This window comes from Pongo abelii, chromosome 20 (assembly GCF_028885655.2).
Source record: "Pongo abelii isolate AG06213 chromosome 20, NHGRI_mPonAbe1-v2.0_pri, whole genome shotgun sequence".
NCBI lineage: Eukaryota > Metazoa > Chordata > Mammalia > Primates > Hominidae > Pongo > Pongo abelii.
In genome coordinates this window covers 1,933,277-1,955,101 of record NC_072005.2, presented here as the reverse complement: position 1 = coordinate 1,955,101, position 21,825 = coordinate 1,933,277, and the positions used below count along the sequence as shown (strand labels likewise).

General features: G+C 56.1%; 1 protein-coding gene across 6 annotated transcripts in view; it reads right to left on the bottom strand.

The window, feature by feature from the left end:
* DOT1L (DOT1 like histone lysine methyltransferase) overlaps positions 1-20,509 on the bottom strand; it is a 70,286-nt gene extending 49,777 nt beyond the window's left edge. For 3 of the 6 annotated variants that reach the window (XR_008516321.2, XM_024237254.3, XM_024237255.3), the window contains exons 1-2: positions 20,176-20,509; positions 2,646-2,689 (exon numbers count right to left, since the gene is read on the bottom strand). Coding sequence is in view for 3 of the 6 variants with exons in the window: in XM_024237254.3 (XP_024093022.2) it covers positions 2,646-2,689; positions 20,176-20,256 (125 nt within the window). In the remaining 3 variants the exon portion in view is untranslated. The remainder of the gene's footprint in view (positions 1-2,645; positions 2,690-20,175) is intronic. The other 3 variants (XR_008516322.2, XM_054539281.2, XM_054539280.2) reach the window with 3 other exon arrangements.
* Between the last annotated feature and the right edge of the window lie 1,316 nt (positions 20,510-21,825).

The window sequence follows — 21,825 nt, the reverse complement described above, 5'->3', positions numbered from 1 at the left end:
TCACTTGAGGCCAGGAGTTTGAGACCAGCCTGGCCAAGGTGGCAAAACCTCGCCTCTACTAAAAATACAAAAATTAGCTGGGCGTGGTTGCAGGCACCTGTAATCCCTGCTACTTGGGAGGCTGAGGCAGAAGAATTGCTTGAACCCAGGAGGTGGAAGTTGCAGTGAGCTGAGACAGCGCCACTGCACCCCGGCCTGAGCAGCAGAGCGAGACTCTGACTCAAAAAGCAACAACACTGTGGGAGGACGTGCTTGGGACACTGGCCGTATGGGGACTGAATGGTGTTTGCTGTGTAAGAACATCGTCAGTGTTTCTGGAGGAAGTGAGACAGAAAAGGTCTGTGCAGCCTCACACCGTGAGAACCCTGGCCACGTGCTGGGGATGCACAGGAGAAAGCAGCCTCTCCGGGGGGTTCGAGTTTCGAGGCCTCTGCCTACGTCGCAGATGCCCAGGTGTTGGTGCATGCCCCTGTGCCTGGACCCCTGCTCCCTACAACGCTTAAGCTCCAGATCCAGATGCGCGCCCCAGAAAACACACAAGGTTCAAACAAGACAGTCAGCTCCCAGCCCTGCAGAAGGTGAGCATGCAGCCAGGCAGGCACCCTCACCGTCAGTGCCTGAGATCCGGGGGCCTGGGGTCTCCTCTGACCCCAGAAGCCTGTGCGGGCCCCTTCCCATGGGGAGCAGGTGCAGCTCCCCTGCTGCTGAGCACCTCCAGACACACTAGCAAGAGCCTGGTCAGAGAGGGGCTTCCACACCTGCTGTACCAAGATCCTAACCCAGAGAGACCACGTCTGGGCAGCACTGGCAGAACCTGCCCAGTCACAGCCCCAGGAAGCCACAGCCCTGGAGCACTCTTTCTTGTTTGGGTTTTGTTTTTTGAGACAGGGTCTCACTCTGTTGCCTGGCTGGAGGGCGGTGGCACAATCACAGCGCCACTGGTCTCAAGTGATCCTCCCACCTCAGCCCCCCAAGTAGCTGGGACCACAGGTGCGCACCACCATGCCCAGCTAATTTTTTTACTTTTTTGTAGACATGGGGTCTCACTATGTTGGCCGGCCAATCTCCAGCTCCTGGATTCAAGTGATCAACCCTCCCAGCCTCTCAAAGCGCTGGGATTCCAGGTGTGAGCCACCATGCCCAGCTGAGCATTCTTATTTATTTATTTATTTATTTACTTATTTATTTATTTATTTGAGATGGAGTCTCACTCTTATCACCCAGGCTGCAGCACAATGGCACCGTCTTGGGTCACTGCAACCCCCGCCTCCTGGGTTGAAGCTATTCTCCTGCCTCAGCCTCCAAAGTAGCTGGGACTATAGGCACCCGCCACCTCGCCCGGCTAATTTTTGTATTTTTTTAGTAGAGACAGGGTTTCCCCAAGGTGCCCAGGCCAGTCTCGAACTCCTGGCCTCAAGCGATCTCCCTGCCTCGGCCTTCCAAAGTGCTGGGATTACAGGCGTGAGCCACCGTGCACAGCTTGAGCATTCTTAAAAAGACTGCTCGGCCCTCTGTGAGGAGCACCCACAGAGGCCCATGCCAGCACAGTCTTGGCCCCCAGCTGCAACAGGAGGAACCCAGGCAGAGAGAGGCGGCTGGCTGCCAGAAGCATGCTGCAGCTGGGCTGGGGCTGGAGCTGGGGATGGGCGGGGGCTGGGCTGGGGTCCAGCTGCCTGATCCAGAGCCCTCCCTCCAACCATAACACCAGGCTTCTTTTACAAAGAACAGAGGGGCCCCTACTCCACTGCCTGGTCCACAGATCATGACATTAAAAAAAGCAGATCCCACATTCTAAGCACGGACCCTGGGTCAGGCCCACCCTGGCCAACCTACACAAACGATTTCACTTAATCCTCAAACAACCTGGCCAGGGAGGTGCCTCTGGGCCCCAACAGTGAACCACAGGGCCTCAGGAGCCAGAGGCCTAGCACAGAGCCAACCGGCCAAGAGGAGCTCAGCGTGGCCCTTGTGGCAGCTGCAGGCCTGGGCAGATGCTGGGCTTGGGCACGGGCGGTGTCCTCACAGCCCAGAATACTAAGGAACAGCCCAGCAAGATGCCAGGGCCACATGGACACATGTGGCCTCCCTGCAGGTGCCACACAATGAGAGTTCTGACCCTGAGCACCTGAGACATGCAGAATGCCGGCCACCATGGGCAGCTTCCCAGTGGGCAGCAGAGAGGCACCCGGAGGGCCTCCCTGCACTGTTGCTGCAGATCCTAGAGCCCAGGCTGGAGCTCACGAGGACGGGACGGCCTCCTCCTCCTGCCCATCCAAGTCACCCCCGGAACGCTCCTCTCTGCACCCATGGGGCACAGACACAGGAGGCCGTCAAGGGCGCGTGAGGGTGAAGGTCAGCCCAAAACCCACAGCAGGGAGACTGACAAGGACACAGAGGAAGACAAGGCAACGCCCCTGGAGGACCCACTGGACACCCCAGCAGCTCAGGACTTCTGCAGCCACTGGCCAGGAATGGAGCTGGGAGAAGCAGCTCTACCCGTCCCTGGGTCACCCCGATCCACTTCGCAACACCTCCAGGAGTCCACCCCTGCGGGAACCATCCCCACAACAGAATCTGCAGGGCACAGGTGTCCACGGAAGCGGCCCAGGGCTGTGAAGACAGCACGCTGCAGGCCGTGCACTCACCGGATGGTCTCGATGATTTCATGAGCAGCATCGTGATGTTTATCCTGAAACAGAGAGAGAGGTTGAGATGCAGAGCCATCCTCCACCCCGTGAGCCCATCGCTCTCTTCCCGGACAAGCGATGCCGTCAACTTCCCATCTCTTCATCTCCCAACTGGTGCAGCTCCCAAGCCCCCCATCCAGCGGGGACCGCCAGAGACACTCCCAGACCCTGGACCACCAAGGGAACACAGACCTTGCCAGGGGCCTACTCCTGGCATGCTGTGTCCTACCACAGGCAGCGAGCAGGGAGAGGCCTGGGATGGAGTCTATGGCCCCCGGTCCTGCTCCTCTCCCACCCTAAAGCAAACAGCTGCCCCAAGCTCTGCTCCACGTGTCTCCCCATTTTTTCCCTGGAGGTCAGTTGATCCCTCAACACACCCCAAGCCCCTCAGACCGCGCTCCGCAGGCCCACCGGGAATTCTCCCGACACTGCTCCAGCCAGGGAGCTCCAGCCTGGCTGGGAGTCCTGCTTCGGCAAAGGCCTGGTGTGTGACCGCAGGTGATCCCGAGCCTCCACGGGGCCTGTTTCCCCAGCCGTACCATGGGAAAAAACCACTGGGCTAGCCCACATGGGCGGCCTCGCCGTAGCCCAGAACCTGCCACAACTAAAACCAAGGTCCTTGGCCTGACACAGACTTCTCCCCATCCAGCACCCTGCGCTCCGCTCCCTCTACAAGGCCAACGTCAAAGGCAGGTTCACATCCAGCAGGGCCACCCAAGCCTCTCCGACTCCACACCCATCACCGAGAATCAGAGACCAAGCGCAGGCCACCAAGACACATGCACTTTCCACGTCGCATCTGCGTGCTACCGTGCTGATATAAACCCACAACAGGCTGGGTGCGGGGAGCGAATCACTTGAGCCGGGAGTTGGAGGCCAGCCTGGGACACAGCAAGAGCCCATGTCTTTTGTTTGTTTGTTTGTCGCCCAGGCTGGAGTGAAGTGGTGCGATCTCAGCTCACTGCAACCTCCACCTCCCGGGTTCAAGGGATTCTCCTGCCTCAGCCTCCCGAGTAGCTGGGATTACTGGCATGAGCCATCACGCCCGGCTAATTTTGTATTTTTAGTAGAGACAGGGTTTCTCCATGTTGATCAGGCTGGTCTCTAAATCCTGACCTCAGGTGATCCGCCCACCTCAGCCTCCCAGAGTATTGGGATTACAGGCCTGAGCCACCACGCCCGGCCAGCCCATGTCTTTTTTATAAAAATGAACAATTTTTTTTTTAATCCCCATTAGGTAAACGTCAAAGCAATAACAGTTGCAGACGCGATCCACTGGATGCTGCAGTCCACAGGGCGCATCAGAGGCTGCCCAGGCAGCCGTGCAGCCTCAGCGAGCTTCTCCCAGGACAGAGAAAAAGCAACCAACGGGGCACCTGGGGACACCACCTGACGAAACACAAGGCCAGCGTCACCAGAGTGAAACACGCAGCTGCCACGAGCCTCCCAAGGCCCAGCGGGACGCAACCCCATCTGTGAGGCTCCTGCCAGGATGCAGAACCTCAGCATAACCCTGAGAGAAGCAGCCAAGCCTGACTGAGGGGTGCCACACAGAGAACCCAGCTGGCTCTCCTCCAAAGGCCAGACCATAGGAGACCCCCAGCTTTCCTTATGCACTGAGGGATCAGCCTAGATAGGGGAGACAGGAGACACAAGGGCTCATGGCAATGACGGGATAGGACGTATATACCACTGAGGCCACAGCTCCGCCCGCCTCCTGGTTCGGATCAGGCTACTGTGATGAAATAAAGCCACATTGGAAAGTCTGTGCGGTGCTTTGCAACTTTCTTCTAAGTCTAAAACCACTTTAGGGACAGGCGTGGTGGCTCATGCCTGGAATCCCAGCACTTTGGGAAGCTGAGGCGGGTGGATCACGAGGTCAGGAGATCGAGACCATCCTGGCTAACAAGGTAAAACCCCGTCTCTACTAAAAATACAAAAAATTAGCTGGGCGTGGCCAGGCGCGGTGGCTCATGCCTGTAATCCCAGCACTCTGGGAGGCCGGCTGAGGCGGGTGGATCACAAGGTCAGGAGATCGAGACCATCCTGGCTAACACAATGAAACCCCATCTCTACTAAAAAATACAAAAAGTTAGCCAGGCGTAGTGGCGGGCGCCTGTAGTCCCAGCTACTCAGGAGGCTGAGGCAGGAGAATGGCATGAACCCGGGAAGCGGAGCTTGCAGTGAGCCGAGATCGCGCCACTGCACTCCAGCCTGGGCAAAAGAGCAAGACTCCGTCTCAAAAAAAAAAAAAAAAAATTTTCAAAGTGAAGTGTTTTTTGGAGATTTTTTGTTTTTTGTTTTTTTTTTCGTAGAGACGAGGTTTCACCATGTTGGCCAGGCTGGTCTCAAACTCCTGGCCTCAAGTGAGCTGTCTGCCTTGGCCTCCCAAAGACATGGTGAAACGCCATCTCTACAAAAAAAACCAAAAAAAAAAAAAAAAAAAGGCCAGGCATGGTGGTTCACACCTGTAATCCCAGCACTTTGGGAGGCCGAGGCGGGCAGATCACTTGAGGTCCAGGAGTTCAAGACCAGCCTGGCTAACACAGTGAAACCCCATCTCTATGAAAAATACAAAAAAAAAATTAGTTGGGCGCAGTGATGCTGCCTGTGATCCCAGCTGCTCAGGAGGTTGAGCCAGGCAGGAGATTCACTTGAACCCAGGAGGCAGAGGTTGCAGTGAGCTGAGACCGCACCACTGCACTCCAGCCTGGGATACAGAGTGAGAATCCATCTCAAAAAAAAAAAAAAAAAATGCTAGGTGTGGTGGCACACACCTGTAATCCAAGCTACTCAGTGGCTGAGGCAGGAGAATCTCTTGAACCTAGGAAGCAGAGCTTGCAGTGAGCCAAGATCGCACCACTGCACTCCAATCTGGGCAGCAGAGTGAGATTCCAGCTCAAAAAAAAAAAGAAAAAGAAATAGGAGGAGGCAGGAGCTGGGGCTGGGCACAGCGGAGAGCAGGGCTGGCGAGGGTGGCGAGGGAGCAGGCAGAACTTGCAGGCCCCGGACAGAGCAAAAATAGGGTCCCTTGCTCAAAGGTGGCTAAAGAACTTTAACACGAGCTGGGCGCAGATCATGAGGTCAGGAATTCGAGGCCAGCGTGGCCAACATGGCGAATACTAATAATACAAATATTAACTCTACTACTAGTAATACAAACATTATTAGTACTAATAATATAAAAATTGTTAGTAGTACTAATAATACAAAAATTAGCTGGGTGTGGTGGCGGGTGCCTGTAATTCCAGCTACTAGGGAGGCTGAGAGAGGACACTTGCTTGAACCCGTGAGGCGGAGGTTGCAGTGAGCCGAGATCGCGGCATTGCACTCCAGCCTGGGCGACAAGAGCAAAATTTTTTCTTCAAAAAAAAAAAAAATTGTTCCTGCGTGATTTGACTGCGCGTGTGGGGCGAGTGCGGCACGCCTGGTCGTTCCCTGTATATTCTGTGCTCTGCACAGCTCCGTCCCGCCAGCCACATGTCGGGTGCCCACAGCCCTGAGCGGCTAGTGGCTGCTGTCGGGACGGTGCCGCTCCATACAGCTCCCCCTCACGGGGGAGTCTTCTTCCTGCGGACCCCCACGGAGTGCTGTGGAATGTTGCAGGATGCAGCCGGAAGTGCTGGGTTCTGCGCATCTGAAGCGAGACCCAGAGGGCCGGCCTGCTCTCTGGTCAGGGGCTGGAGGTGGGAGGAAGGGGTGCTGGGCCTGCTCCCTCATATCGGGGTCCTGCTTCTGTGAGACTCCTTTCCTCCTGCTCACAGTCAGGGCCCACGGCAGGGTTCCCCTCTCCCTCCTCAAGCTGGAATTCCAGCCTGCTGTGGTCCCGGCGGTTCCTGTCTCTCCACAGCGTCTTCCCCGGTGATCATCCGACAGAGGGCCCTGCCTCGCCTGGTTTCGGAGTTTTCTTGTCACAGGGAGTCGCTGTCTCGAAGTGGTGGCCGCGGGAACTGCATGTCTGGCTGGCAGAGTGTTTGCGGCTGTGGTTTGAGTGTCCTGAGGCTGCGCAGGTTGGAGGGGGCTGTCCGCCCAAGTTCCCCTTCCTGGGATTCAGCCAAGCACTTCTCACAGGCGCAGGCCTTACTGGAGCAGAGAACATTCCCGGGAGCCAGATGACTCACGGGTGTGAGGGCTGGAAACGCTCTGATTTACAGCGGTGTCACCTGCCCTTGCCTGCTCTCCTTGGCAGCGTGACATTATTTTGGGGGCCACGTAAGTGTAGTTCTAAAAATGAGTGCCCCGCAGAAGCAGTAGCAGGGTGAACTCGCTCTGCAACTCCCGCGAGCCGTGCCCTCTGCCCCACGCCTGTTTCGTCCTGGTGCCTCATTCCCTGTCATTCACAGCTAGGGAGACAGTGTCCCCACCAGGCAGTGCACCCCGAGTTACTGCCCCCATCCCCTCTTGCTCGTGCTGCTTCCTGTCCAGAGGTGCCTTGTGGTGTGGGATGCTGTGTGGACCGAGGGCTGGGGGCCAGGGCTTTGTGCAGACTTCACCAGGATTTTCTGAATTCCAAAGACCAAGCGGTGACATTCCCTCTCATGGTGGGTGGGTGTGCGGGGCCTGGAGGACCCCCAACTGAGAGTGGATGTCTAGTAAAAGGAGCCTCAGCCAAGAGGCGTTTCCAGCACAGACCTGTTCCTGGAGGGCCCAAGGGACAGGCAGAGCCGGGACACAGAGGTTGGGTGATCATCCCAGGGCCCATGTCTAGAGCAGCACGGTTGGGTTCGTACTCCTGGTCTATGGGTGGGAGCCTCTGTGCGGAAGAGCCCAGCGCTGGCTTCCAGCTCGTGTTGGAGTTCCTTTCTTTTTTTGAGATGGAGTTTTGCTCTTGTTGCCGAGGCTGGAGTGCAGTGGTGCGGTCTCGACTCACTGCAACCTCTACCTCCCAGGTTCAATGGCACAGTCTTGGCTCACTGCAACCTCCACTTCCTGGGTTCAAGCGATTTTCCTGTCTCAGCCTCCTGAGTAGCTGGGATTATAGGCGTCAGCCACCACGCCCGGCTAATTTTTTGTATTTTTAGTAGAGATGGAGTTTCATCATGTTGGCCAGGCTGGTCTTGAACTCCTGACCTCAGGTGATCCACCCGCCTCGGCCTCCCAAAGTGCTGGGATTATAGGCATGAGCCACTGCGCCCAGCCAGAACAATTTTTTAATTACATGATAAAATGATAATATTCCGGTTATACTTGGTTAAATAAGTTATGAAAACTTATCTCCTTGGCCAGATGCAGTGGCCCATGCCTGGGGTCCCAGCAACTTAGGAGGCTGAGGCAGGAGGATCACTGGAGCCCAGGAGTTTGAGGCCACAGTGAATCATGATCGTCACTGCACTCTAACCTGGGCAACATAGCAAGATCTCAACTCTTACAAAGATAAAAAATATTGGCTGGGCGCGACGGCTCATGCCTGTAATCCCAAGCACTTTGGGAGGCCAAGGCGGGCGGGATCATGAGGTCAGGAGATGGAGACCATCCTGGCTAACACAGTGAAACCCTGTCTCTAGTAAAAATATAAAAAATTAACCGGGCGTGGTGGTGGGCGCCTGTAGTCCCAGCTACTTGGGAGGATGAGGCAGGAGAATGGCATGAACCCGGGAGGCGGAGCTTGCAGTGAGCCGAGATCACGCCACTGCACTCCAGCCTGGGCAACAGAGCAAGACTCCATCTCAAAAAAAGAAAAAAAAAAAAAAGATAAAATATATTTAAAAATTTAAAAAGAGGTCAGACACAGTGGCTTATGCCTGTAATCCCAGCACTCTGGGAGGCTGAGGCAGGAGGACTGCTTGAAGCTAGGAGTTTGAGATCAGCGTGGACAACATATTGAGACCTTCATCTCTTCAAAGTTTTTGCTTTTTTTTTTTAACTAGCTGGGCATGGCAGGTACACCTGTAGTCTCAGCTATTTGGGAGACTGAAGTGGGAGGATCACTTGAGCCAAGGAGTTCAAGGCTGCAGTGAGCTGCGATGACACCACTGCACTCCAGCCTGGGTGAACAGTGAGACCCTATCTCTAAAAAAAGAAAAAAACAAAATTTATTTTAGCTTTTTAAAAATGTGGCTACTAGAACAGTGAAATCACACACATAGCTTATGGGGTGTTTCTGCAGCCTTACCCCAAGGGACCTCATTCTACTCCTCTAGCTGACAAAGCTTTTCTTTCTTTTTTTTGAGATGGAGTTTCACTCTTGTTGCCCAGGCTGGAGTGTGATGGCACAATCTTGGCTCACTGCAACCTCTGCCACCTGGGTTCAAGCGATCTCCTGCCTCAGCCTCCCAAGTAGCTGGGATTACAGGCATGCGCCACCACACCCGGCTAATTTTGTATGTTTAATAGAGACGGGGTTTCTCCACGTTGGTCAGGCTGGTTTCAAACTCCCAACCTCATCTGATCTGCCTGTCTCGGCCTCCCCAAGTCCTGGGATTACAGGTGTGAGCCACTGTGCCCAACCTGACAGAGCATTTTTAGACTTGACCCTGAACCCAAGGTCCACACAGGCTCTGGCCCAAGTCCACGCAGCTAATTCACAGCAGAGCTGGGCCTGGATATCAGAGCGTGTTGCTTCCTGGCTGAGCATCTGTCTGCAGGATCAAGGGCAGTGTGAAAAGGGGACTCAGACCTCCACAGAAGGAAGACGGTGCTGCCCGAGAGCCAGGGAGAGCTCAGACCAAGGATGGCTGACAAGGCTTCAGCTGACTTGATAATAACTAGCCCATCTGCAACAGCCCCAGCTGGCTGGGCACAGCTGTGCACGCCTGTAGTGCCAGCACTTTAGGAGGCTAAGGTGGAAGGATCGCTTGAGCCAGGAGTTCAAGGTTGCAGTGAGTTATGATCACGCCACTAAACTCCAATACTCCAGTCTGGGTGACAGAGTTCGTCTCAAACAAACAGCCCAAGCTACCCAACAACCAAAGGAGCTCCCTGGAAACAGTCAAAGCAACTCGACACTGGAGGGGCTCAGGAGGGCTGAGGCCACCCATGCAAAGCAACTCGACACTGGAGGGGCTCAGGAGGGCTGAGGCCACCCACACAGGCTGCTGTGAAGCTGTGAGAGGAAGCTCGGCTCACCAGGCCTCTGGTTTCATAAAACACGACCGGAGCGACCTCATCTGAAAGTGCATAGCGAGGCACTCGCAAGGTACCGGGAAGGTTCACACTTATGAGCTGACCACCAAGGACACATAGCATCTACGGGTCTGGGGGAGGTCTTCCGGGCAGCCCGCAGAACCCATGCCCGCTGTACTGACCGCTGTACTGACAGGGCCGGTGAGCAGGCTGGGGTTGAAGGGTGGTCAGATGGCACCACCCAGCTGGCCTCCAGTGAGTGTCTGCACGTTCCAGGTTTACTCGCAACCCCGGCCGTTTCTCACACACAGAGGCGCTAAGGAAGAGCAGGCACCCTCTGCCCGCTCCCCGAGGACGCCCTGCTCTGTCAGGGAGTCCCGCTGTGTAAGGGAGCGGCTCCGTGGCTGCTCTCACTGTGATCTGCGGCTCACCTCGAGTTCTCTCCTCTCTTGGGATCTGCATCAGGACCCTCTTTTTCCAGCAGCAAAGCAACACAGGAGGGAGGCTGGATGCGCTGACCAGAACTCTCCTCACCCTTGTCTGAGCACAGGCTGTCTGAGCACAGGCTTTCTGAGCACAGGCTGTCTGAGCACAGGCTGTCTGAGCACAGGCTGTCTGAGCACAGGCTGTCTGAGCACAGGCTGTCTGAGCACAGGCTGTCTGAGCACAGGCTGTCTGAGCACAGGCTGTCTGAGCACAGGCTTTCTGAGCACAGGCTGTCTGAGCACAGGCTGTCTGAGCACAGGCTGTCTGAGCACAGGCTTTCTGAGCACAGGCTGTCTGAGCACAGGCTTTCTGAGCACAGGCTGACAGCCACCGACCCTCTAGCCTGAGGCCAAAGCCACAGTGTGACAGGGAAGGAGGAAAGCACGGGACTCGTGAGCCTCCATGCACGGAAAAATGCTCCAGGACGCTAGGGGAGACCAGCACTGACTGCTGAGGCGGTAGCGTTTCCTTTTGGGGTGATGAGAATGTTCTGGAATTAGACAATGGTGATGACTGCACAATCTGTGAATATACTAAAAAACACTGAAATGTACACTTAAAACGGGTGAACTATTTTTTTTTTTTTTGAGATGGAGTCTCACTCAGTCGCCCAGCTGGAGTGCAGTGGCACGATCTCAGCTCACTGCAAGCTCCGCCTCCTGGGTTCATGCCATTCTCATGCCCAGCCTAAAACAGGTGAACTTTATGATACGTAAACTGTCACAACAAGGCTGTTATTTCAAAAAAAAAAAGAGGAAAAATATTGCCAGACACGGTGGCTCACGCCTGTAATCCCAGCACTTTGGGAGGCGGGGCAGGCAGACCACGAGGTCAGGAGTTTGACACCAGCCTTATTAACATGGTGAAACCCCATCTCTAAAAATACAAAAATTAGCTGGGCGTGGTGGCGCACATCTATAATCCCAGCTATTCGGGAGGCTGAGGCAGGAGAATGGCTTGAACCCGGGAGGCGGAGGTTTCAGTAAGCCGAGATGGCGCCACTGAGCCTGAGTAAAAAGAGTGAGACTCTGTCTCCAAAAAAAAAAAAAGAGAGAGAGAGAAAGAAAAGTGGCAGGCCGGGCACGGTGGCTCACACCTGTGATCCCAGCACTTTGGGAGCCCGAGGTGGGTGGATCATGAGGTCAGGAGATTGAGACCATCCTGGCTAACATGGTGAAACCCCGTCTCTGCTAAAAATACAAAAAATTAGCTGGGCGTGGTGGCGGGCGCCTGTAGTCCCAGCTACTCGGGAGGCTGAGGCAGGAGAATCGCTTGAACCCAGGAGGCGGAGCTTGCAGTGAGCAGAGATCGCGCCACTGCACTCCAGCCTGGGCCACAGAGCGAGACTCCGTCTCAAAAAAAAAAAAAAAAAAAGGAAAGAAAAGAAAACAAAAAAGAAAAGTGCGTCCAAGGAGCGGGAGCTGCGTGCTGTGCCTAACTCCACAGGCCCAGAGAGCCTCCAAGTGAGTTTCGGTCGCGCCCTCCCAGGGCCTTCTTTCCTCCCCTGGGGTTTCCACACTAGCTGATGAATTACCTACAAGGTTATCACTGTTTGCACAGCGTGACCCGTCTGTTATCTTCACTAGCTGATGAATTACCTACAAGGTTAGCACTGTTTGCACACCGTGACCTGTCTGTTGTCTTCACGTCCCTGGAGTCTGAGATACCAGGAAGGATGTGGAGCCCCGCAATCACTCCTGTGATTCCAATGCAAAAGCCGCCCCCTTCTTTTCTCCAGGGAGCCCCACTTGTTAACTGCTGCGCATACATTCTGGGCACTTGAGTCTGTGTCTCCAGAGCTGCAGTCCACAAACGTGGCCCAAATACACTCCCATTACGCTAACTTCACCTCAGGTCCTTTCCTCAGGGAGACACAGTGGGCGGGGACTGCACGGAGCAAGCCTGGATCTTGGCCAGGGCCTGCCGGACCCGCACGGTCCCAGGAAGCACTCAGGAAATAAAGGCAGGGCTGCCCCCAGGAGAAGGCATCTACACGAACACCGAGCGACACCCGGCGGCGGTCTGTGCCCAGGACCCCAGGCGATGAAAGGCACAGCTCTCGGCGTCTCCTGCCCGCCCTCGGTGGTGGGGCTGCCCCAAGCTCTGTGAGTGCTGAGCAGCATCCTTGGGCTTCCCCCACCCTGGTGGTGACAACCGCAAAGGTCTCTAGACGCCACCAGGTGTCCCCTGGGGGCAGAGCCACCTCCACCCCTGAGAACTGCTGTTTGAACCTTCCAGGGCCAGGAATTCATTCTTTCAGCCTACAGGCAAGAAGAGGAGGGCGCAGTACAAATCGGGACCAGAAGGGCTCAATGCAAGGATCCTCCAGGTAAAAGGCTCCACCAGTGCCACACCATTCTCACAGTCCTCCCCTGGAGGACTCCTCTGGGGCCCCTGCTGTACCTCAGGCCCCACCACACAGCCTGAGGCTGAGGCCCAAAGCTTATCAAAGTTACCACCAGCCTGAGGCAACACAGCAGGGCCCCACCAAAAAATACAAAATTTAGCCAGGCGTGGTGGCTCACGCCTGTAATCCCAGCTACTCAGGAGGCTGAAGCAGGAGAATCCTTTCAGCCTAGGAGGCGGAGAATGCAGTCAGCAGAGGTTGAGCCACTGCACTCCAGCCTGGGTGACAAAGCAAGACCCTATCTCAAAAATAATGAGAGAAACAACACCCAAAAGGACAGGTTCCGGGAGACACAGGTTCCGGGAGATTCCTGGAGGGGGACAGGTTCCGGGAGACTCCTGGAGGGGGACAGGTTCCGGGAGACTCCTGGAGGGGGACAGGTTCCGGGAGACTCCTGGAGGGGGACAGCTTCCGGGAGACACAGGTTCCGGGAGACTCCTGGAAGGGGACAGGTTCCGGGAGACTCCTGGAAGGGGACAGGTTCCGGGAGACACAGGTTCCGGGAGACTCCTGGAGGGGGACAGGTTCCGGGAGACTCCTGGAAGGGGACAGGTTCCAGGAGACACAGGTTCCGGGAGACTCCTGGAGGGGGACAGGTTCCGGGAGACACAGGTTCCGGGAGACTCCTGGAAGGGGACAGGTTCCGGGAGACTCCTGGAGGGGGTGGGCCCTTCCCCCATGCCTTGCCCTGAGGGTCCATTTCTCAGTATTCATGGGCATCCTATGGATTGTCCTTTATCATTAACCAGATGACCTAAGTGTTTCTCGGAGTTCTGTGAGCCACTGAGGCAATGTAATCAAGCCGAGGTAAGGGTGATGGGAACCTGGATTTATAGCCGGTCACTCAGAAGCACAGGTCACAACGTGGGGCCTCTAATTGGCATGGAAAGTGGGGGAGTCTTGGGGACTGAGCCCTTACCCCGTGGGATCTGAGCCTGTGTCGAGGTAGACATGTTGGAAGTGAGTTGAATCGGGGCTACCCAGTTGGAAACACAGAACTGATGAATCCCTGGGTACACGTATCTGGTTCCGGAACTCCTCTGTATTGACTGCTGGAGAGCACAGGAGAAACTGTGTTGGGTCCTTCCTATACCCCACAGTGCTGGAAGATAAAAACAGCTCCAAGCAGTCCGTGCCCAGTGAGGCATGCAAAATGCACCAGGTCCAGAGAGACAAGAGCAAGGATTTCAGTCATGCCTCCCAACCACACCAGGGGCAAGCGTGGAAAGGCATCTATCTGTTCCTGCCTCCTGGTCTCGGCCACTATCTTCCTGTTCCTGGAATCTGTTAACACCAAGAGCGATGTGCAGCCATCAATGGCCAATATTACTTGAACACAAATTCTTTTTTCCTTTATCTAATTTTGTTTGTTTGAGACAGAATCTTGCTCTGTCGCCCAGTCTGGAGTGTAATGGCATGATCTCGGCTCACTGCAGCCTCCCCCGTCTCGGGTTCAAGCGATTCTCCGGATTACAGACAACCACCACCACGCCCAGCTAATTTTTGTATTTTTAGTAAAGACGGGGTTTCGTCATGTTGGCCAAGCTGGTCTTGAACTCCTGACCGGAGGTGATCTGCCCGCCTTGGCCCCCCAAAGTGCCGGGATTACAGGCATGAGCCACCGTGCCTGGGCAACCATGTGTTTTTTTTAATCAAACTTTTTATTTTAAGATAATTGTAGGCCGGGTGCGGTGGCTCACGCCTGTAATCCCAGCACTTTGGGAGGCCGAGGTGGGCGTATCACAAGGTCGGGAGATAGAGATCGTCCTGGTTAACATGGTGAAACCCCGTCTCTACTAAAAATACAAAAAATTAGCCTGGCGTGGTTGCAGGTGCCTGTAAGTCCCAGCTACTCGGGAGGCTGAGCCAGGAGAATGGCCTGAACCCGGGAGGCGGAGCTTGCAGTGAGCGGAGATCGCGCCACTGCACTCCAGCCTGGGCGACAGAGCGAGCCTCCATCTCAAAAAAAAAAAAAAAAAAATTGTAGATTCACACTGTCGAGCTAAAGGAAAGGAACTGGAGCAAAATTAATATAAGTGGAGCGTTTATTTGGGCCACATTTGAGGACTGCAACCTGAGAGCACAGACTCGAATTACCCCAAATATACACTCTGATGAGCAGCAGTTAACAAGCGGATTTTTAAAGGAAAAAAAGAGCTGGGCATGGTGGCTCACACCTGTAATCCCAGCTACTTGGGAGGCTGAGGCAGGAGAATCACTTGAACCCAGGAGGCGGAGGTTGCAGTGAGCTGAGATTGGGCCACTGCACTTCAGCCTGGGAGACAGAGCGAGTCCGTTTCAAAAAAAAAAAAAAAACAAAACTCTCCTTAGAAGCTAGGCTGGAGTGTCCCTGTATCATCTGCAGAGTTTCTGGACAATCCCCTCCCCCCGCCCCGTGCCCCCTGCGACCTCTTTCAGGGCCACCAGGAACAAAGCAGTGTGCCTTTGCTATAAAATGGGACACTTGGGTTTTTTCTATTATTCTTTACTATTTAAAGTGACTCCTTTACTCACACAAAGCTGCCTAAAGGTTAATCTGCCTCCGGGGGAGCTGGGATTACTCAGGACACTCAAGCTCAGAGGTCAGCAGCAGAAAATACCTTCTGACTCATGGTGGGGATGGCTCACCCCGCCCCAGCTGCTACTCACTGCTGGCTGCCCACTCACCGCCGCCCACAGCCGGGCTCCAGGCCAGGCTGTCAGGCGGAACATGTACTCACTCATTAATGAGAGTCAGAGAGTCGGGACCCTTGGCCAGTGGAGGCCGCCCCTGCCCGCCCACAGCCCGTGAGTCACCGGGGGAAGGTCCCGTTCTGTGGCCTTTGAAGGTTCTTTCTGAGCAAACAACCAATAATGCCACTTGTGCCCTTCCCACTAGAAGAAGGGCAGGGCCATCCTGCCCTAGAAATGCCACGCAGGGTCAGGCGCAGTGGCTCACGCCTGTAACCCTAGCACTCTGGGAGGCCCAGGCAGGTGGATGACAAGGTCAGGAGTTCGAGACTATCCTGGCCAACATAGAGAAACCGCGTCTCTACTAAAAATACAAAAAATTAGCTGGGCGTGGTGGCGGGTGCCTGAAGTCCCACCTACTGGGGAGGCTGAGACAGGAGAATCACTTGAACCCAGGAGGCAGGTGTTGCAGTGAACCGAGATCACACCATTGTACTCCAGCCCAGGCAACAGTACGAGATTCCCTCTCAAAAAAATAAGAAATGCCACGCGGGGCTTGAGAAAAGCGGTTATCCAGGAACTCACAGGTCATATAAGAAAAATCGCCCTTCCTCCCCCTTGCGTTTGCCAATTGGGCAAACCCCTTCTGAACTGCTCATTTCCGAGTGTGGACAGTTGTGGCTATTTCTGCTTCCTCCTCCGGATGGCCCCTCCTCCAAGCAGCCACCCACAGGTCCCCCAGGGCAGAAGTGGCAGCCCCTCCCTGGGGACCTCAGCTGACCTTGTACTCAGCACAGTATCTCTACTGAACTTCTATTTATAATCTACTTAACTTCACTGTTTTAAATTTTTTGGTAGAGATGGAGTCTCACTATGCTGTCCTGGCTTGTCTCAAACTCCTGGGCTCAAGCAATCCTCCCACCAGGGCTTCCCAAAGCGCAGGGACTACCGACATGAGCCCTTGTGCCCGGCCTGTCTTCATTTGACAGGTTTCTTCAGACTAAGAATGCTGGAGCAGTGGCGGGGGGAGAATATTGTCCTGTTGTCCTCTGTGCCCCCACAACACTGAGTATTCAGTAGCTGCTGTTGGAATTAATCATGAATAAATGTGCTGCTGCAGCCGCGGCCGGGCGCGGTGGCTCACGTCTATCATCCCAGCACTTTGGGAGGCCGAGGTGAGCGGATCACCTGAGGTCAGGAGTTTGAGACCAGCCTGGCCAATATGGTGAAACCCTGTCTCTACTAAAAATACAAAATAAGCCAGGCGTAGTGGCGCATGCCTGTAATCCCAGCTACTGGGGAGGCTGAGGCAGGAGAATCACTGGAACCCGGGAGGCGGAGCTTGCAGTGAGCAGAGATTGCGCCACTGCACTCCAGCCTGGGTGATAGAGCAAGACTCTGTCTCAAAAAAAAAAAAGAAAAGAAAATCAGAACCACCCTCACTTCTTGTGAGAAAGCAAAATTCCTCAACGGGAACACAGAAAATGACAAATGTCACGGCGAGGTTGTCGGAAGGCTGCCTCTGGCACTTGGGCAAATGAAGATGCTGGGCCCGGCAGTGGGCCAACCAGAGCAGGAACAGGCCGCAGACGGCGCCAGGACCAGCACACCCTGCCAAGCCAGGGCCTGGCCAGGGAGGGAAAGACGCGGCCCAGACCCGCCCACCACTAGAAAGCCCGCTCCCGCCAGCCCTCGCCCTTACTATTTACAATGGGGCACTGGCCAGGCAGGGCAGCAGGCATGCGGGCGGGGACACCGGGGCTGCCTTCACGTGAATGTTCACTTCGGTATCAGGGAAAAGGCAAAGAGTCCCTGGCAAGACCCCTACCCCAGACCCTGATGCCGGGTTCCAGTGGGTTTCTTAGCACTGACAAATGGCAACTGTTGGGATGCAGATGTTAAACAGACGCTTGGCACAGGCCGTGCAGTCCACTACTGAGAACCTCGCCATGTGAACACTAACTTTCACCAAAAATCCTGCCAGTAGTGTTTAGTGTGGCTTTATTCTAATCACCAAAAATTGGAAATAGCCCACAGTCCTGTGACCCACAGGCAAACAGATAAACAATCTGTGGTCCAACTGTCCAAAGGATTTACAGTCAGCAAAAAAACGGGGTAACTTTTGAAACCTGCAGCAACACGGATTTGGCCGCCTGAAAGCCACCAGGACCAAAAGGCAACGTCCTGTTGATTCCATTCAGCCAACTTTCTGAGAATAGCAGAACTACAGGTAAGGCCAGATGGGGAGCAGCCAGGAGCTCCCAGGCAAACTGAGGACAGGGGCGCCGCAGGGAAGCTGGGGGTTCTGCACCTGGACGACGGCACTGGTCAGGGCACCACCCAATGAGTTTGTCAAAACGTGTAGAACTGTACCCTGCAAACAGTGAACTACGCCCCAGGTGAACTGAAAGAGGAAGATATACAAATAAATGTGAGGCCAGGTGCGGTGGCTCACCCCTGTAATCCCGGCACTTTGGGAAGCCAAGGCGGGCGGATCACCTGAGGTTGGGAGTTCCAGACCAGCCTGGCCAACATGAAGAAACCCAGTATCTACTAAAAATACAAAATTAGCCGGACGTGGTGGCTCATGCCAGTAATCCCAGCTACTCAGGAGGCTGAGGCAAGAGAACCGCTTGAACCCGGGAGGCAGAGGATGCAGTGAGCAGAGATGGCACCACTGCACTCCAGCCTGGGCAACAAGAGCAACACTCCCTCTCAAAAAATAAATAAATAAATAAATAAATAAAAATAAATGTGAGGCCGGGCGCGGTGGCTCATGCCTGTAATCCCAGCACTTTGGGAGGCCGAGGCAGGCGGATCACCAGAGGTCAGGAGTTCAAGAGCAGCCTGACCAACATGGAAAAACCCCGTTTCTACTAAAAATACAACATTAGCAGGGTGTGGTGGCGCATGCCTGTAATCCCACCTACCAGGGAGGCCGAGGCAGGAGAATCGCTTGAACCCGGGAGGCCGAGGTTTCAGTGAGCCGAGATCGCACCATTGCACTCCAGCCTGGGCAACAAGAGCAAAACTCCGACTCAAAAAATAAAATAAAATAAAAAATAAATGTGGGCCGGGTGCGGTGGCTCACACTTGTAATCCCAGCACTCTGGGAGGCCGAGGCGGGTGGATCACGAGGTCAGGACATCGAGACCATCCTGGCTAACACGGTGAAACCCCGTCTCTACTAAAAATACAAAAAAAATTAGCCGGGCGTGGTGGCGGGCGCCTATAGTCCTAGCTACTAGGGAGGCTGAGGCAGGAGAATGACGTGAACCCAGGAGGCGGAGCTTGCAGTGAGCCGAGATCGCGCCACCGCACTCCTGCCTAGGCAACAGAGCCAGACTCCGTCTCAAAAAAAAAAAAAAAATGTGAAGCCATGTACTGGGGCTGGTCAGACGGTGGGGTAAGCCACCTCAATTGATTTTCAGTCAGATAGAACTCTTATGGTCATATACCTTCTACCACCTAAAATGATGAGAGCCCAACAGAGAGAAGTGGAGGCTGGAAGGGTTCTGAAGTTTGAACGTTCGAGGGAGGAAACCGGTCCGGGCGCTAAAGCGCGGCCTCTGCTTTCAGTTTTTGTCCTAGGACCTCTCCCGGCCGGGTCCCGGCTCAGGCCGCCCAGGCGCACACCCGGAGCTGCCCAACCAGAGAAGCCAGAGCCCCAGGGCCCGACCCTGCCAGCCCCGCGCGCGGGACGTGTGGCCGAGCTGGAAGCTGCGCTCCCTCTCCCGTCCACTCGCACCGACCCGGGGCAGTGAGCCAGCCCGGGCTCCCCAGCGCTCTCCGCGTCCTGACCCCGCCCCCAGCGAGCACGTTTCCAAAAACTGACACAAGCCCAGCGCGCGCGCGGGAGTCCCAGGGCGCGCGGGGATGCCCGGCCGGGCCCTGCAGGCGCGCCCCCCAAAACTCGCGCCCCGGACACGCTCGCCGACAGCGCCTGCTTCACTTTTCCCCGAAAACGCGCCCTGCCCGGCCCGGAGCGTGGCCAGAGGATCCCAAGCGCGGACGCACGAGCCCCGCCTCCCCAGGGGCCACGCCGGGACTCGCACCCCGGGAGCCGCACGCGGGTTTCTGGAACCACCCCGTGGGGTGCCTCTGTAACATTCCACCCAGCCTGTCATTTTCCAACGGTCACCAAGATGAAGAAGACAAAATTTACTAACTCCCGGGGTGAGCCCAATCCTGCCCACTCAAGATCGGGGAGCAGAAGTCCCAATTTCCAAGGGTAAAGCCTGTCCCCCCCAACTACGATTAACAGGTCAAAGATTCCTAATTTCCCAGGACCAGGGCAGCCCATACCCACTGAAAATTATGGGGACAAAAATTCCCCATTTCCAAAGGTCAGACCGCTCCCGCCCACTCAAGGGGACGTTAACTCCCACCTTCGCAGGGTAGGGCCCGCCGTGCCCGAGTACGAAAAGCGTGACAAACGCCTAATTTTTAAAAAGAAGAGGAGAAGAGACAGGAAAGGGTGCCCTCAAAAAGAGAAATAAGGCGGCGGAGCACACTGACAGCGCCGGGAACGAGCGGGGCGGGCTTCCCGTCAAAACGCGGCCGGCACGAGCTACCCCTCCCGTTCCGCGCCCGGGACAGCCCGGCGGGGGCAACGGCACCGCGGCAGGACTCGGGGGCGCCGGCTCCCGCTCCCACCCCAGGCGTGCGGGGTTCCCAACCTGCGGGAAACAGCCGCGGGGCCCTCGGCTGGGAAGCAACGGGGGTGGAGCAGCGACAGTGGAGTCCGGGGGCTCCGTTCCGCAGGAGGGACCGGCAAGCGCGGCTTGGGGGGGTTTGGGGTGTCCCCAGGGGCGGCGGAGGAGGGGAGGCCGGGAGGTAGGGACGGTGGGGGGCGGCACTCACGTAGACCGGCAGGGGCCACGGGTAGACGGCGGGCTCAGCCCCCACGGGCGACTTTAGTCTCAGCTCCAGCTTCTCCCCCATGTCCGCGCGCGCGGCCGCCGCACCATGCTAGGCGGGCGGTTGGGGGAGGGGCGGGGCCGCCGGTGGGCGGAGGAGGGCGGGCGGGAGGGAGGGGCGGGAGGCTGAGGGGAGGGGGCCTGGCCTCGGCCTCGGCCGCCGCCGCCGCCGCCGCCGCGCTCCGGTCCGGCCCGGCCCCCGGCTCCCTCTTTGTAGTCACAGGCCCGGGGCCTCCAGCGCCTCCGCCATCTTGGGCCGGCGTGAGGCGAGCACAATGAGCCGGGGGCCGGGCGGAACCACTCGCCGCGCGCGCGAGGGGGGCCCGGAGCGAAGACGCCGGCGCGTGCCCGCCGCCCAGCGGGCCGACCCGCGCGCGCCACCCCCTCGGCGCCCCGCCCCGTGGACTCGCCCGCCCGCCCGAATCCACGCACGCACGCACGTACGCACGCACGTCCTCGGTTGCCCTCGGCCGACCCCTTCCCCCACTCGCCGGCCCGAAGCGAGGACCCGGGGAGACCCTGTGGGCGGGCCCGTCGGATGGCGAGTTCGAATCCCGTCCCAGGAGGAGGACGCCGGACACCTCCCCACACACGGCTTAGTAAAACCAAAAATCCGAATTTCCCCCCGTAAGAGTCAAGGCCCAGGACTTGTAGCTCCAAGTCCAGTACTCATTCGACAACAATGCTGTTTATTGGGTACAAAAAAAAAATAAAAGGCCAGGCGCAGTGATTCACCCCTGTAATCCCAGCACTTTGGGAGGCCAAGGTGGGCAGATCACCTGAGGTCAGGAGTTCGAGACCAGCCTGACCAACATGGAGAAACCCCCTCTCATGGCCAGGCGCCCTGGCTCATGCCTGTAATCCTAGCACTTTGTGAGGCTGAGGTGGGCAGATCACCTGAGGTCAGGAGTTCGAGACCAGCCTGGCCAACATGGTGAAACCCCGTCTCTACTAAAAATACAAAAATTAGCTGGGCGTGGTGGGGCGCGCCTGTAATCCCAGCTACTGCGCAGGCTGAGGCAGGAGAATCGCTTGAACCTGGAGAGGCCGAGGTTGCAGTGAGCCGATATTGCACCACTGCACTCCAGCCTGGGCGACAGAGCAAGACTCCTTCTCAAAAAAATTAATTAATTAATTAATTAATTAATTAAACTGTAAGTTTTGCCCAAAGTTAGTTCAGCTTATGCCCAGAGATGAACAAGGACAGCTTGCAGATTAGAAGGAAGAGGGAGTCGGGGAAGTTAGATCTCTTTAACTGTCTCAGTCATAATTTTGCAAAGGCGGTTTCACTACCAGCACCTCCCCAAGTCCCCGGGGGACACCAACACCCTCCCTGCCCAGCCAGATTCCAGCCCTGCCCCACCCCTTCCCTGCTGGGTGACCTTGGGAGAGTCACTTGACCTCTGATGCTTTCCTCCTCTCAGCAATGGAGTCCCGCAGTCACTGCCACAGCGCCTGGTGATTAAAGCCTTTCAGTGTCAAGTACAAGTGCCTTGTACTGTTTTTTGGGTTTTCTTTTTTTTGTTTTTTTTTTTTGGTTTGTTTGTTTCTTGAGACACGGTCTCGCTCTGTCGCCCAGGCTGGAGTGCAGTGG